General features: G+C 44.0%; 2 protein-coding genes across 2 annotated transcripts; both read left to right on the forward strand.

Moving 5' to 3' along the window:
* Nucleotides 1-839: 839 nt before the first annotated feature.
* LOC129335754 (olfactory receptor 5B12-like) lies at nt 840-1,811 on the forward strand. The gene has a single exon (XM_054988546.1). It carries the CDS (start codon nt 840-842, stop codon nt 1,809-1,811), a length of 972 nt encoding a protein of 323 aa, XP_054844521.1.
* A 13,247-nt stretch (nt 1,812-15,058) lies between these two features.
* Nucleotides 15,059-16,033, forward strand: LOC129335755 (olfactory receptor 5V1-like). The gene has a single exon (XM_054988547.1). The coding sequence runs from the start codon at nt 15,059-15,061 to the stop codon at nt 16,031-16,033; it is 975 nt and encodes a 324-aa protein (XP_054844522.1).
* The last annotated feature ends 110 nt before the right edge of the window (nt 16,034-16,143 follow it).

Consider the following 16,143-nt stretch of genomic DNA (forward strand, 5'->3'; position numbering starts at 1 on the left):
GGGGTGGGGTTGAGCTGAGTCATCCTGTAAGAGTTTCCCAGGGTGTGGAATGCTAATGGCGGGAGGCTTCACTGAATCCTGAGGAGGTTCTTTTGCATATGGATTGGTGCTTGATGTGCTAATCTTCTCTGCAGGGCTATTGTCGGGTGTGGAGTGTTTTGTTGGCCTGGTGTTTTTCAGAACTGGAGCCCATGCTCTGTTCATTCTTAAGGTTTCTTCTTTCCTGTTGAAGTTTTGCTTATGCTTGTGAATTTCAATGGCTTCCCTGTGCAGTCTGACAAAGTAGTTGGAAGTGTTGTCCAGTATTTTGGTGTCCTGGAATAAGATACTGTGCCCTGTTTGAGTTAGGCTATGTTCAGGAACTACAATGCCAAGACCACGGCAATACAGCCCGGAAAACCCCCAACAACCATCGTTCTCCGGCCGTGAAAGCCTTCGACAATAAATCTGCCTATTTCTGAGAATGGTAAATTTTGTGGGACGCTTCCTGCCTTGCTTATCAGATCTTACAAATCTACTCAATGAACTGCTGAGATCAAACAAGTTTGTTTGGGGCCTAAAGCAGGAATTAGCCGTGCATTGAGGCTTGCCTGACTAGTATATTATAAAAGTTGGAGAAGGATTTTCCTCCAGGTGGTATGATTTGGGGAGATCGGGATGATTTTATGAGCAATTTTGTCTCCTCCAAAGGAGTTCAGCTGCATGAGTTCATGCATTGAGATACCTGGTGGAGACAGTGAGAGGAACAGGTGGTTTGATGCTGTACTGTTCCTCATTACAGTAACTGACATATTTTCTTCACCATTTTTCTCACCTTACAGATGAGTTCTGATCTCTCAATGGGAGTGAGGAATCAGACGCAAGTGGTGGAATTCGTCTTCCTGGGATTCTCTGGCATTCCATACGGCCACATCTACCTCTTCCTGGTATTCTTAGCCATTTACATGGTCACTGTGCTGGGGAACCTCATGATTTTTACTCTGATTCAACTGGATTCCAGCCTTCATAGCCCCATGTATTACTTCCTCAGCCACCTCTCCTGCTTAGACATTTGCCTCTCCTCCGTCACAGTCCCTAAGATCCTGGTGAACTTCTTGTGCCAGCGACAGACCATCTCCTACAACCAGTGCATGGCACAGATGTTCTTCCTGATGTGTTTTGTGGGGACAGAGGCTGCACTGCTGGCTGTGATGGCCTATGACCGCTATGCTGCCATTTGCAAACCACTGCATTACTCCAGCCTTATGAACATAAAAGTATGTACTGTGCTAGCCTTCACCACTTGGGTGTGGGGCTTCCTAGACTCTGTTTTACATACAGCTCTTGCCTCAAACTTGTATTTCTGTGGAGTCAACCAGATTCATCACATCTTCTGTGATCTCCCCCCACTGATGAAAATTTCTTGCAGTGATACACACACCAATGAAATGGTCGTCCGCATAGCAAGCCTGTTTGTGGGTGGGGCACCCTTCCTCTTCATCATTTTCTCATATTTCTTCATCCTGTCCTCCATCTTGAAGATTCCTTCCAACACTGGCAAGCGCAAAGCCTTTTCCACCTGTGCTTCTCATATCACTGTCGTTGTCATTTACTATGGAAATGGGTTACTTAACTATAACCGACCAAGCTCCGGTTACTCCTTAAGGACAGACACTCTGATCTCCACCATGTACTGTGTAATCATTCCAATGCTCAACCCCTTAATCTACAGCCTCAGAAACAAGGAGGTCAAGCGCGCCTTGAAGATGTTTCTGGAAAGCCAGAGGAAGGTCTGCACATCCTCACACGCACATCAAGGGAGAACTTTGTAGTACTCGTCAGTATTTGTACCCTTCAGGTTCAGCTGCAGCATTCTGCCAACCCTGGCCAAGAGGTCCATGGCTCCTCCTCTTCCTCACCATCAGTGGTCAGCTCTGAATGCTCCCTTTGCCTATCATGGCCCCCAGTTCCTAGCCAATGCCAGGCTAATTTGACTCTGACATTGGGCTTGCCTATCACATGAGTTTGCAAATGGCCTCAATATCCTCCATCTCTTATTTTGAGTGGAAAGATGAGATGGAGATCTTGTAAACAAATGAATAATAAATTATTTCATACTCTCCAAAATGCAAAACTTAAATGCTTGCATAGTTTTTCCTGTGGAAAATGGAAAGGGTATTCATGATGTAGCCAGTTTTCAAAGTATGCATATCTTGTCTGGTTCATATGCTGTGATTCCTGGGCTGAATCCACATTACCTCCGCACATCCCGGTGTTGCACTAAATGTTCGCTAAACACCCAGAAGTATAGCGTCTTTCTAGTGCGATTCAGAAATCGCGTTTGAAAGACGCTGTACTTCCAGGTGTTTAGCGAACATTTAGTGCAACACCGGGACGCATGGAGGTAATGTGGATTCAGCCCTCTTATCTGTTTTGCTTTAATTAGGAAACACTGCACAACTTAATATGTTTGCATTCTCTGAAGAAGTTAAGGAACGTATATTGTCTAATGTTCGTACATTCTTACAAGATCATTCAGGAAATGGTCTGCCAAATTAGACACAATTACAATTCTTTCAGAAAAAAGAATAAAATTAATTTTGTATGCGGCATCACTTATTATTGTAAAGCTAACCACATTCCTAGCAATCTAAGAATACAAAAGGCTCCAGCAATGTTTTTTGACTGTGAGGAGTTCAAAAACAACGGATCGCCATTCTGAATAAATGTGCTTTTGACCTTATGTTATTAATTATTGATCTGGCCGTACAAAACTCTGAGAAATTGATGGATGAAATCAGAACCTTGGAAGACAAACTAAAGGGGACATCCTCTTCTGAAGCTTTTGATTTATGTATAAAAGAATTGGAGGAACATCTTAAGCAATTTGAGAATAAAATGAGGAAGAACAATATCCAAAAAACTGAGAGGAATAGTAAGGATTATACACAAGGGAGAGTTTATAAATGGAGCTTCCCAAACACTACCAAAGAGTTTCATAGGCTGATTCTTGTAGTGATCAATCTGATCTGGAGACTACAGAGGGGGAAGATTATGCCGCAATTTCTGGCAAAGAAGGCTCTTATTTTGGACCACGCCTTGAGAGGGACACGAAAAGACATGCCAAGAAGAATTTTTTTCACCTTTGCCCCCCATGTAGGGGCAGGAGGAAAATTTAGTTTTGAATTTATTATCCAGGGCGTTATCAGAGGAGGAACAATGTCTCAATTTGGGACTTGGTTTTGTTCCAACCCCTCTTTATAATCCCTTTCAAAGAGTAGACTTTTTCAAATTGATCAGATTGTTAAAATTTAAAAAAAAACCTTTTAGGTTTAAATTTTCTCTATACTCTCAAAATGCCCCAAGTCTATGCTTGTATCTAGTTCGAGTGACTCCTAAGTACAGGTTTTTGAATGTTTAAAGGACTTGAAGGATTTAAAGGGCACCACAAGAAGAACAAAGTATAATCTCACTCTCTCAGAGAATACCATCCTTAATAATTTGGCTGCTGACAAATCATTTGTCATCAAAGATGCTGATAAGGGAGGAGTGATAGCAGTGTTAAGCTACACTGACTATTGCCAGTGTTTATTCTATTTGTATTCTGCCCTTCCTGCATCAGCAGGCTCAGGGCGGATTCCAGTTAATATAATAATAGAAAATATCTTTAAAACCAATAAACGTCTTAAATATTTAAAAAAGAACACACACAACAAGCAATACAGCAGCAGACTCTAAAAGACATATGGCAGCAGATTTCACCAGCAACCACCACCCAACCACCTCCAGAAATATATGGCAAAGGCTAGGTGGTAGATACCCTTTGTAGGGGCACGGCTATCTCTAGGTGGCCGGCAGGGAGGTCCAGAACGTCAACCATATGCCTGGCGGAACAGCTCTGTCTTACAGGTCCGGCAGAAGGATAGCAAATCCAGCTGGACCCTGATCTCTTTAGACAGAGCGTTCCACCAGGTTGGAGCCAGGACTGAAAAGGCCCTGGCTCTGGTCGACGCTAAATGGGCCTCCCTGGAGCTAGGGGGCAGTAGCAGCTGTTTATCACTGGATCGAAGCATCCTCTGGGGCTCATACTGGGAGAGACTAACTACTGCCAGTTCGTTGATAGGACATTTTATGTGCCTATTCCCTCTGACTCTACTGAACATATTTTGGGTTAATTAAATTAGTAGTAGAAGAAGCCTTTATTATGGGACATATTGAGGACTCCTTGTCTAGGGATGCCAGCTCCAAGTTGCGAAATTCCTGGAGATCTGGGGGGTGAAACCTGGAGAAAGTAGAGTTTGGGGAGGGAAAGGACCTTGGCATGGCATAATTCCATAGAGTTCACCCCCAAAGGTAGCCATTTTCTCCAGGTGAACTGTGGCCTGGAGACCAGTTGTAATTCCGGGAGATCTCCAGCCATTACCTGGAGGCTGGCAACCCTATCCTTGTCTAAATATTTGATTATGTTCCCCAGAGTCCAGGTTTTTTACATTTTACCAAAGGTACATAAACCAAGATTTCCACCCCCTGATCATCTAATTATTTCTGGATATAATTCAGTAGTAGTGCCCTTGTCAAAATTTGTTGATTTGTTTTTACAGCCTTTTGTATGTACGTCCCCTTCTTATTTAAAAGATATGAAAAATTTTATCAGTAAGGTGGAGAATATATATGTTCCTGGTTCTTTGGAATTAATGACACTTGATGTTTCTTCTTCTACATTAATATTCCCCACAAGGAAGCCAGATGGGTTATTCAAGATACACTTGACCAATGTATTAACTTCCATTCTCCAACTTACTTCTTGTTGGAACTGGTTGACCTGATTTTAGGGGGGGGGGGGGGGACTACTGGTTTGATCAGGATTTCTATTACCAGATTAAAGGTGTAGCAAATGGGCAGCTCCTTTGTCCCAAGTACAGCCAATCTTTTGATGTCTTCTTTAGAAATTAGGATAATTTGTATCAATCTCTTTAGTGGTGATATAATAATATGTAAGAGGTACATTGATGATATATTTATGATTTTGGCAAGTGGGACAAGGGATGTCTTTATGGAGTGGCTTAACACGATCCATGATTTAATTAAATTTGTGTGTCAGCTGTTTATACTGTTTATAAGAAAGATAGCATGTTAGCAGTTAGAACTTTATCTTCTTTTTAAATCATTCCACCACCCCTACACCTGAGGCATAATTTTCCTTATGGACAATTCTTAAGGATTAAAAGGAATTCAATCAATCAGAATGATTTTAATCAGGAATGTACCAAAATGGTTGGACAATTTATTAATCATGGCTATCCACAGAACATCATTAATAAGGCTAAAAATTGGGCTCAATTGGCAGACTGTAGTCTTTTATTTCAAGAGAAACAACAGACTACTAAGCTTTTGATTGCACCCCTTCAGCAAACTCTATTAAGAGAACAATTTTTAAACAATGGCATATTATCTCTGAAATTTCAGGATGTGGGGAACAGCACTTTATAGGATTTAGAAAGACCAAAAGTATTAAAAATATGTTAATAAGATCTGACATTATGTCTAATCCTAGTAATAGAGGGAATGTAAAGGGTCACTACAAACGTGGGTCTTCTACAGCAAGCCCACTGGCATGGGAAACCTAAAAACTTCTTTTTCCCACTGGTCCGTTTTGAAGAGGACCTTCTCCATTTCTCAAACTGTGGCACTAAATGTGGGGTTTATCTATTGAAATGTCCATGCAAACTTTTCTATATGGGTCTGGTATGCATACAGTACACAATAGAATTATTGAGCATAAGTCATGAATAAGGAACAAAAATGTTGAAGCATCTTTGGAGTTGCATTTTTGGGGCAAAGGGCATAGTCCAGATGAATTAGTTTTGGTTGCTTTACAAATTTGAGTCACATCTGTACAATAAGTGTGATGTACAAAAAGTTCTATAAGCGTTTTGGATATATAGACTAAAGACTGATACTTGACACGGATTAAATTTAAATTTAGAATTGTTCTGCTTTTTGTAAAATGAGGACATTACTAGTTCAACTGATTAGGCTGTGTGCCTTTAAGGTGACTTTGTAATTCTACGGCAACCTTTTGAGTCCGTTCCATGAGAAATGATTTAAACCAGTCCAAGGCACATCCTTTGATGCTCACTTCTGTTTCTAAATGCCTCAACAGGTGTTTAGAAACAGAACTGTTTCTAAACTGTTTTGATATAATATATTGACTATCTGGTTGGAATTTGAACACGTATGTAGATTGTATTGTATGCATTGCACGTCATATTATTTTCCTATTAGAATACACATGAAATATTTGATAAGAATAAACGTATTGTCATTAACAACTTCTTGTATTTTATCACAGTAGGGATTTTTTTGTAGCTAACTGTTTCATACACTGTGATTCATCTTGTTGGTTAAGTCGACACAGAAAGCAGTTTTCAGAGATTGCAGAAAGCGTTTAGAGACAATTCCCAGGGGGTTTCAAACTGGTTGCAAGAATCATCTGCTATTGTTGGGTGTAAGTTCTATTTATTTCCAAAACTAGTGGAGTTCAGGGAGTCTTCACTCAGGCCCCAAAACCACCTGATTCAGTTCCCACTGTTACTGACAACAGGGTTGCCATTTTGCCAAGTCCGTCTCCCCTTCTGGCAGGTACCAGGCATGTACCTTGTGCTGCCAGCATGTCTCTCGTCGCATGCAGACAAAGCATACACACACTCTCGGCGCTTGCGCAGTGATATTATTTCCAGTGGTGATGTCATTACACCACACACACATGTTCTTGGGGTATCTGTTGGTGGCAGGCAACCTACAGGGGGCTTGCCACCTCCCACCAATCACTAGAGAATTGTCAGGCAAGAAGTAAAACCCCTGGGAATTTACCTACCACCAACGGGCACCTGGGACCCTATCTGACAAGCTGAGACCCCATCCATTATGGTCAGGTGCAATCTTGCCAGCCAAGAAGCCCCAAGAGGATCTCATTTTCTGAGCTAGTTCAACTTCTTAGCTGTTCTCCCTTCTGATGCAGACCTCTCTCCAGGGGCCTCTCACAGTCTTCATTAAAACAAAAGCTCTCCATCCTTCTAATGCTAGCTTCACATGACCAGGCAGCAAGAAAGCAGTCTAGCTTTGAGGTATGTGATGTGGGAGGGCTGGTGGCAGCAAGGAACCAAGAAAGCCCTTCTGTGGGGCAGCCTTCAAGGAGCAGTTTGGTCTACTTCTTAGCAGGAAGACAGGAAGCCTGGAAACAGACTCTCGACTTGACAACCTTCCTGCCTTCTCAGGGCTTTCTACCTGGCTTCCTCCTTGCCAGAATTGATGGGAAGAAGCCTCCCCTTCTGAACATCTTCACACAGCTAACAGCAGCCATCTACTTTAATTTGGCTGACGGGGAAGAAAGGTAGGTAGCAAAGCAAGAGGCTAGCAATATGACATTCAGCCCTGGGAAAGCTTCTTTTTGCAATGAGGGAAGTTGTTCCTTGGGTTACTCTAGTTCATTAAAATACATGGACATTTAAAATTTTCAAATCTCAGATTCAAGGCAAGCTTTATTTTTTAAAAAAATCCACCAAATAGCAAAATTATGCAGGAGGTTAATTTTCCACGGGCCCCAAGTCACACCAGCTTTCCTTGATGGGTAGTCAAGCTTTACTCTGTTCACAATGTTGAGCTTGAGTGGGCTTCTCTATATCAAAGGACTGATTCTCCTTGGAGGAGAGAACACTGAACTCTTTTTGCAATATTTGCTTTAGTTACTATTCAAAAGTAGAGCACGAGTGTCAGCCAGGAGGCACTCTTACAAGGAAGCAGATCCACTGTCCTGCATCAGATCCTCCGAGGGACAGAAAGATCCTCACCCCAAAGGTGCTTCGGCCAACACATAGAAGCACCTGCCTGCTTCTCTGCCACTTGCAGAATTAAAATTTCACTTTCTGGGTGCATAGAAATCTGCTCGTCAGCTGGGAGGGAGGTCACATCTCCAAGCCCTTATGAGTGGCATGACTTCCGGGCCTCATCCAGTCTCTGGGAGTGCAGAGTCCTCAGCCCCACCAAGACCTGAACCATGCCCCATATTAGAAAACCATGCAATGCCATCCTCTGTATGATAGTAAAGAGTCCAGTAGCACTTTTAAGACTAACCAACTTTACTTTAGCCTAAGCTTTCAAGAACCACAGCTCTCTTCATCAGATGCATTGTCAGAAGAGAGCTGTGGTTCTCAAAAGCTGGTGATGCATCTGATGAGAGCTGTGGTTCTCGAAAGCTGATGATGCATCTGACGAAGAGAGCTGTGGTTCTTGAAAGCTGATGATGCATCTGACGAAGAGAGCTGTGGTTCTTGAAAGCTGATGATGCATCTGACGAAGAGAGCTGTGGTTCTTAAAAGCTTATGCTACAATAAAGTTGGTTAGTCTTAAAAGTGCTATTGGACTCTTTACTATTTTGCTACTACAGACTAACATGGCTAACTCCTCTGGATCCTCTGCATGCTTACTCAAAAGTAAGCCCCTTCTATTGAAGAGTGAGCCTGGAAACCTATTTCATAGAATCATAGAGTTGGAAGTGGTCATACAGACCATCTAGTCCAACCCCCTGCCCAGTTTAAAGGAATCCATAGTTGGGCCTCAACAGGGTAGTGCTGATTTCAGAGAGAACGTGATGGCAGTGTGGAGCCTGCTGGTTGGTGTGAATGTGAGAGAGAAGTTAGCAAACATACACTTCGCTTATATTTAGAAAAGCAGTAAGAGTTAATTATTATAGGAACTCCATACTCTGGTAGGAAAGGAGGATAGATTTCGATCTACCTATCTAGGCTAAGGATGGGCATGGACGGCAGGACAAATCCCGCATCCATGGTCGAAGACGGAGAGAAGAGAGAGAAGTATGACAAAGGCAGGAAGAGAAGGATGTCACAAGGAGGAAGTCCTGAGGATATCAAGCTACGTATCAAAGGATAGTACAGGGCAGTAAAGCAGTAAACAGATGCCCTGAACTGTTTATCTTTCTAAGCCTCTGGTTTGTCCCCCTCTGAAACCTGAGGAAAGGGACAGCATCGAGTCCTCCGCCTCTAACAGAATCCCTGTAGTATCCTTCCAAACCCAAGTGTGTCGGAGTGCACCCTTAGGAGGGGTTGACTTGCCAGTGGCTCTGAAGACTTGGAATGAAGGTTTCGTTCTTAAAAGGGCAGAAACCAGCCTGGGAACTGCTGGAGAAACCCAACTCCTAATCCCAAGGTGTGGGTATTTCTCGTGGCTATGCTATGCCATAGAGAAGGAAACGTACTTTGGGAGCCCTCCCCCACCCCCCTCGTAATAACAATGAATTAATGGATGAAAGCATTATAACACCTTTGCTACCCTGTTCATGTTCTAAACGCCGAGAGCTTCCCTACGGTCAATTTCTTAACTTTTTTTTTCCATTTCAAAGAAACTGAATCAGAGCAGGTGGTTTGGCATCAATTTGCTAGCCGCTGGGCATTGGGTATTGGTCAGAGAGGCAACGTGGCCCCCGTGGCCCTTTCAGTCTGACACACACACACCCCGCCGCCTGTTTGAGTGGGCAGATGGTTGGGAATTGACCTGAGAAAGTGGAGTGAGCAGGGGCCACTGGACGGGGCAGGGAAAGGCTTGGCTGAATGTGTGAGTTTGGGGGAAGAGGTTTTAAGGGGGGGGTCAGCTTGATGAAGAGTGATAAAAGGGACAAGTGGGGGCCAGTAGGAGAGACTTGAACTGTAGTCAGGCAAGAAATTAAGAAGAACCTCTGCACCCTCTGCTGTGCTGTTGGTCCCAGGTCCGAATGTGGCCTCTGTATGGGATTTTGCCATTCAAAATGCACCTCAACCCCTCCTGATGGTGGGGAAAGCAAACAAGCAGTTTTTAATGCAATTGTTGGCCACAATCTGAGCTTCAGGCATGCAATGATATCCATGCAATTGGGCTTTTTAGAATACAGAAACAAAACTGAACCGTCTGAATTCTGTGGATCTCTCAAAGAATGGCTCTTTCCTCCAGCTCAAAGAATTCTCCTTGCTCTACTCTTGACTAGAGATGGGCACAAACCTGAATACCACCCAAAAAAACCCCCACGAACCAGCCCATGCATGGGTCCACGAACTTCCACGAACTGGTCTATTCGTTCATTTGGTTTGTATTTAAGGGCAATTGCCCTTTCCGAGCCTCTGCAAAGCAGCAGGGAAAGGGGCAGTTTAAATGGCCATTTTGCCAAGGAAATGGCCATTTAAACTTTACCTGCCGCTTGCAAGCAGCAGGTCCCTTTAAACTATCAGCTGGCAGGAGGCGCGGGGGGGGGATCCCTTTAAACGTCCAAACCCCACAAACCCCAGCCCCCACCAAATGACTTCATTTGTGAAATAACCTGAGGTGGGCGTCATGCAGTAGAAAGGCATCCCATGCCTAAGCCCCGCTGGCTCAAATCCCAGACGGAAATAGCCCTGAGGCAGTCTGGACAGAGAGCCAAACACAGTGCAGATTTGGGGTTGTGACTCAGGACTGAGCATCTAATTTGCATGCAGAACATCTCAGGTTCCATGTCCAGTTAAAGCAAAAGGATCACGGAGCAGATGAGGAGGGAGATCTCTACCTTGGCAGGTAACATTCTGGATAGACCAAGGCTGTGACTGAGTAGAAGACATCTCCATGTGTCCATGGAGGGTGCAGGGTAGGGCTGGGAAAGAAGCAGCCGTGAGTTATAGGGGATGTTGCCAAGAGACTCGGGACCGAGGAAGGCAGGCTGGACTCTGCCCTTTCCTGCAGTGCTGTCACAGCTGCACAAGGCCACCCAAGTGCCTGCTGAAGCTGTAAACTCTTTAGGGCTGGCTACGAATGAAACTATGTGATCCAATAGCACAGCAAGAACTGCAACATTGCACCTCTAAGATTCTGCCGGTCAAGACATTTATTCAAAACACTCCTGTTTTGGATTCCTCTTGCTGGACACTGCCCATGCCATTGAAAGAAGAGGGGAATCAGCCCCCGCCCCTTCAGTCAACATCCAGAAGATGCCAGCAGCATTGGCCCCCTCCTGCCTACCCCCGAGCAAAAGCCAGGAGGGGCTTCCTTTCAGCCTCCCCGCAGAAAGGGACCTAATCCCAGCCTTTCTTATCTACATTCCCAGCAGGTGCCTGAATTGGCCACCTCTCCTTCCTTGCCGCTGCCCCCACTCTAAGCTATTGCTTTAAACTGCCCCTTTGAGTTCAAGTATCAGCTTAGTTATTCTTTATAGTGATGTTTCCATTTCCTGCCCTTTCTTTGGTAAGGGGGTGATAGGCACGAGTCATTCACAAGACACTATAAACCAAAGAAGCTATTTATTATTTTAAAAGTCAACTTTTCAGACTTACGTCACCATTGCAATTTTTAGCAACATGAGTTAGTGGCCTGGTTCAGAAGTTCGAGTACTTCTCTGTCCAAGCTACTCAACCATCTAGATTAAAAAACCTTTGCTTCTCTTCTGGGGAGGGATTCCCCCCCACCTTTTTTTTTTCTTTTGAGCAGAATGCATAGTGCAATAGCTTCAACTTTTACCTTTGAGGCTATTTCCCCTTGTGCGTTAGTAAACATTGTCCCCACGGGACAGCCACTTTCCATTTACAGTTTTCTTTAATTAAGCACACACAAAAAAGCCACCTTGAGCATAACACACACCCGGAAAAATCAGTATCCCAGACAAGGGAAGCAATGTAGGGTTTTCAAATATACCGTGAGTTTTTTCTAGAAAACATTGATCCCAGAAGATTTTAGTAGTCAAGAGAGCTCCCTCCCTCCCTACTTCTACAGAACCAGTGTGAGGTATTCAATATGTAAAAGGGAAAGAGCAAATCTACTCCAAAAAACTCTCTACCTCAGGGATAAATGTGTATCTGGTTTGTAGATTTTTGTAAAAGGTTCCGAGAGTTGTGAAAAACACTAACTTTGGCCTTCTCTCTCTCTCTCTCTCTCTCTCTCTCTCTCTCACACACACACACACACACACACACACACGACATTTTGACTAGCCTATTGAAATGTGCCTCAGGGCAGTGAAAACATTCCAAATACATGTGAGATGATTCAAAGCCTGGTCACAGGCTAATTGAATCAGTCCCTGGTGCACTAACAAATTCTGAACTGTTAAACTGTTAAGCTTTTCTGTTCTGTAAATTGAAAAGGGAATGTATGCTCAGATATATCCAGTCTGAATATGTACCTGGAAAATACCTTATTGGTATTTCTGGGTCTATTTGGGCATTCAAAGTCGTTTTCAAGATTCTCAGCAATACCAGTATACGGGGGGGGGGGCTCATATATTTCCAGAAATATTCAGGCATATCCAAGGCCAGAGTTTTAAGGATCCAAGACCTGTTTTTTCTCCCTTTAACAAGGTTCCTGGGTAATGGGAAGGCAGTGCCTGCTCACACTGCGAGTTTCACGCAGGCCCAAGGAAGCAGCACCTGGTCGGCACAAGTCGTGCCTGGCCCAAGGAGGGCAGCTCCCTGCAAATGTGAGCCAGGAGCAGGTCTCCTCAGCAGAGGTGTGGGTCTGGCTGGCTCCTCTTCTCCCCTCCCTCCGTTATGGGGGTGGGGCCCTTTTCCAGGGCTGTTTTTCCTTCCCAGTCAGCAGTACCCTGCAAGTAGGATGAGGACACCTTATTCAGGGACCCATAGAACTGCATATCTTGGTCCAATTCACTTGAAAAGTGGAGGGGTCTTTATTGGAGAGGCAGAACTAGGTTCCATGCAATTTTGCTGTAGTTTGCTTGAAAAATAGCCACTGTGTGCCTCCCACCCACCCCCGCCCCACCATTCTCCATAGGGAATAAGGGAACCCAAAAAATTCAAGAATCCCAGAAAAACCTGAACCTCAGAACAGTACTGGATGGCCAGAATACCACTGAATACTAGTATTTATGCCTTTTCTGACATCAGAACCTGAAAAATGCCCTTGTTTTCCCAGGCACACATCTTTAAGTAACACCCTTCCCCTTTCTTCTCAACTCCCTTTTCTCCGGTCTTAACCAAGATGCTCCCTAGTAGCTAACTCCATCTTCTCCTTCCCACAGTTCTAAAAGGGTCTCTCTAACTGTGAGCAGGCTGGTCTTCATGTCCCAGTAACTGTATATCTGCTCTTTTCCAGCCAGCAGGCTTTGGTATTGTAATTTCAGACCTTAGGGCACCTGCTAAATAAACATACTGAAAATCTAAAATATGTATCTAATACTGTTTGGCAATCTTTTCCTGACAAAGAACACCTGCTTCAGGTTCAGTCTCAGACAGTTCCATTTAAAGGAATCTTAGGAAGCAGGAATTGGAAAGACGCATCTCTGTCTGAGATTTGGGACAGCCCCTGCGCCCAAGAATCCTGAAATGAATGGACCACAGAGGTCTAAGCATGCTCATATGTTCTTTATGGATGCTGTGAACTTTGCAGCAAACATTTTCAACAGCCAAGTAGATGGGGCTTGGCTGTCACGAAAATGGGTGAGCCAATCCCAGAATCTGTTGAGTTTATGCCAAACAATTCAAACAGCTGTTGAGCAGAAGCTGCCTTCCAAACACCACTCTGAGTGTCCACTTTGCAGGCTTAAGAAACAGGTTAATTCCACTAGGACGGACCCCCTTTCAATCTCCCACTGTGAGGAAGATTTTCCTGCCAAAATTAAGTTTGCCTGCTTTGGCTGAGCAGCCCCAAGTGTTAATCCTTGTGGTTTGAAAGTCTGTATGCCCCATCCTGACAGTCAGGTGTAATTTTGGTTTATTAGTCCAGTCCAGGAACTTGACCGGGAGAAGCAGGAGCTCAGTTCCTTTTGTTGTATCATGTTCAAAAGGAAATAACTTTATTTAACAGCCGGAGATAGGATAAGTGTTGTTGGGCAATGAAAGTGCTGAGGTAAAATGTTGTTGGTACTACAGAATACATTTTGAGTAACAGGCAAAACAGTTTCCTTGAAGCTTAGTTTCTTATATCCTTGATTCTTATCAGTGAAAGATGATTTACTTAATACTTTAGTTACAGGAACAATGATTCTTCAGAGTTTCTTATGACAGCTCAGGTTTCCTAAAGTTAATTTAAAACTGTTTTCCCCTTCTCAACAGACCCAGGGTCCTCCTCAGAGCCAAACCCCCTTTAGAAAATGAGCAGGAATTAATTTTCTTCTCTTCAGAAGATATAATCCTTTCTCTTTTGGCTTGAAAGGGAGTCTAACCTACGACTCAGTCACTCATGCCAAAACACATTCCCAGTTCTATGGTGTCTGTATCAAATGGGCTTCAGCTTATGTTAACTCCTTATACTTTGAATTCCTAAATAGAATTCTTCCTTAGGACAGTAATGTTATAGCTAAGGCAAAAGATTTCTCTTCCCTCACTCAAGAGAGGAGCCTATCTGGCCTTAACTGTCAGACTCTAACACACACTCTGAACAATCCTGTCAGAAACCAACTGACTCCCTTCAGTGTGTTTGTAACAGATCAATCAGAGAGGAGGGAGCAGCCTGTCACTCACGTTTTACATTCCCGGCAATAGTTAACTCCTTCCCTCCCAGCTCTCTGATGGTTTTGAACCAGCAGCTGGGATACCCTGCTGTTAACTTTACTATCACCTGTGGAATATTTTGCAAAATGCCCATATGGAAAAAAGGAAGAGATATGAGAGGCACTAGCTGCAATCACATTTATCTATTGAAGTCAGGGGCAATTGGAATAGGGGGGAGGCAGGAGGACCATTTGCCTTGGGCCTAATATTCAGAGGGATCACATATTTAGATCCTTGTTTTAAAAAATTGTGTATTTGATAAAGTGATCTCTAGCTAGACAGACCTCTGTGCTCAAATTGAAATTTAGATGAGGACTTTCAGTACGCTTTTTTGAAAAATGGAAAATCATAAGCATGTAAACTGAAAATTTGATCTTTCTAAAACAAGGGGAACAGCGAGAACACATAAGATAAGATCAATGAGCATCTGTCATAAAAACAGAAATAATCCCAAATTAAGACCACGTGGAATTTCAGAGAGAGAGAGAGAGAGAGAGAGATTAGCGAATTCTGCTTTTGCTTGTACTGATTTCTGTTCCTTCCTAGATCTTTCCTTACAGATGGATGCTGAGAAGCCCATGGCAGGTGACAATCAGACGCAGGTGACGGAGTTCGTCTTCCTCGGTTTCTCTGGTATCCCAAGGGGCCACGCCTTCCTCTTTGTGGTGTTCCTAGCAATCTATTTGCTTACCATAACTGGGAATATCATGATAGTCGCTCTAATCCAGTTGGATTCCCGCCTGCACAGCCCCATGTACTTTTTCCTCACTCATTTATCCTGTTTGGATGTTTGCTATTCTTCTGTCACTGTCCCCAAGATCATGGCAAACTTACTGCACCAGAAACCAACCATTTCATATAACCAGTGCATGGCGCAGATGTTCTTCTTGATGTCATTTGCAGGATCGGAATGTGCCCTGCTGGCCATCATGGCCTACGACCGCTATGCCGCCATTTGCCAACCACTGCGCTACAGTAATCTCATGAGTCCCCAGGTCCGTGTCCCTCTGGCTGTTTTTACATGGCTCTGGGGCTTCCTGGACTCAGCCCTTCACACTGCTCTAGCCACCAATCTGTCATTCTGTGGGGCCAATCAGCTTGACCACATATTCTGTGATGTCCCACCACTCCTGAAAATCGCCTGCAGTGACACCTACGTCAATGAGATGACCCTTCATATAGCCAATATCTTTATGGGCTTGAGTCCATTCCTACTTGTCGTTATCTCGTACGTCTACATCCTGTCCACTATCTTGCGAATTCGCTCCAACACTGGCCGGCGCAAGGCCTTTTCCACCTGTGCTTCACACATGGTTGTGGTAATAATCTACTATGGGATGGCAGATGTGAACTACAACCGCCCCAGCACTGGCTACTCCTTGGAGATCGACACCCTGATCTCCACGCTGTATTGCATCATCACCCCCATGCTGAACCCCCTCATCTACAGCCTCCGCAACAAGGAGGTGAAGGGAGCCCTGCGGAAAGTGCTGGGGCTTCAAGAGAAGGACTCCACTATCCCAAGCAAGGAATGAAAGTCTCTGCCACACTAATGCCCATCTTTCCATTCGCACCACATATAGGTTGCTTAGCTGTCATACTCAGTAATTGCCACCAGTTGTACACCTCAGGCAGGCCTTAAGTC

The sequence above is a fragment of the Eublepharis macularius genome, chromosome 9, assembly GCF_028583425.1.
Source record: "Eublepharis macularius isolate TG4126 chromosome 9, MPM_Emac_v1.0, whole genome shotgun sequence".
In the NCBI taxonomy this organism is placed as follows: domain Eukaryota; kingdom Metazoa; phylum Chordata; class Lepidosauria; order Squamata; family Eublepharidae; genus Eublepharis; species Eublepharis macularius.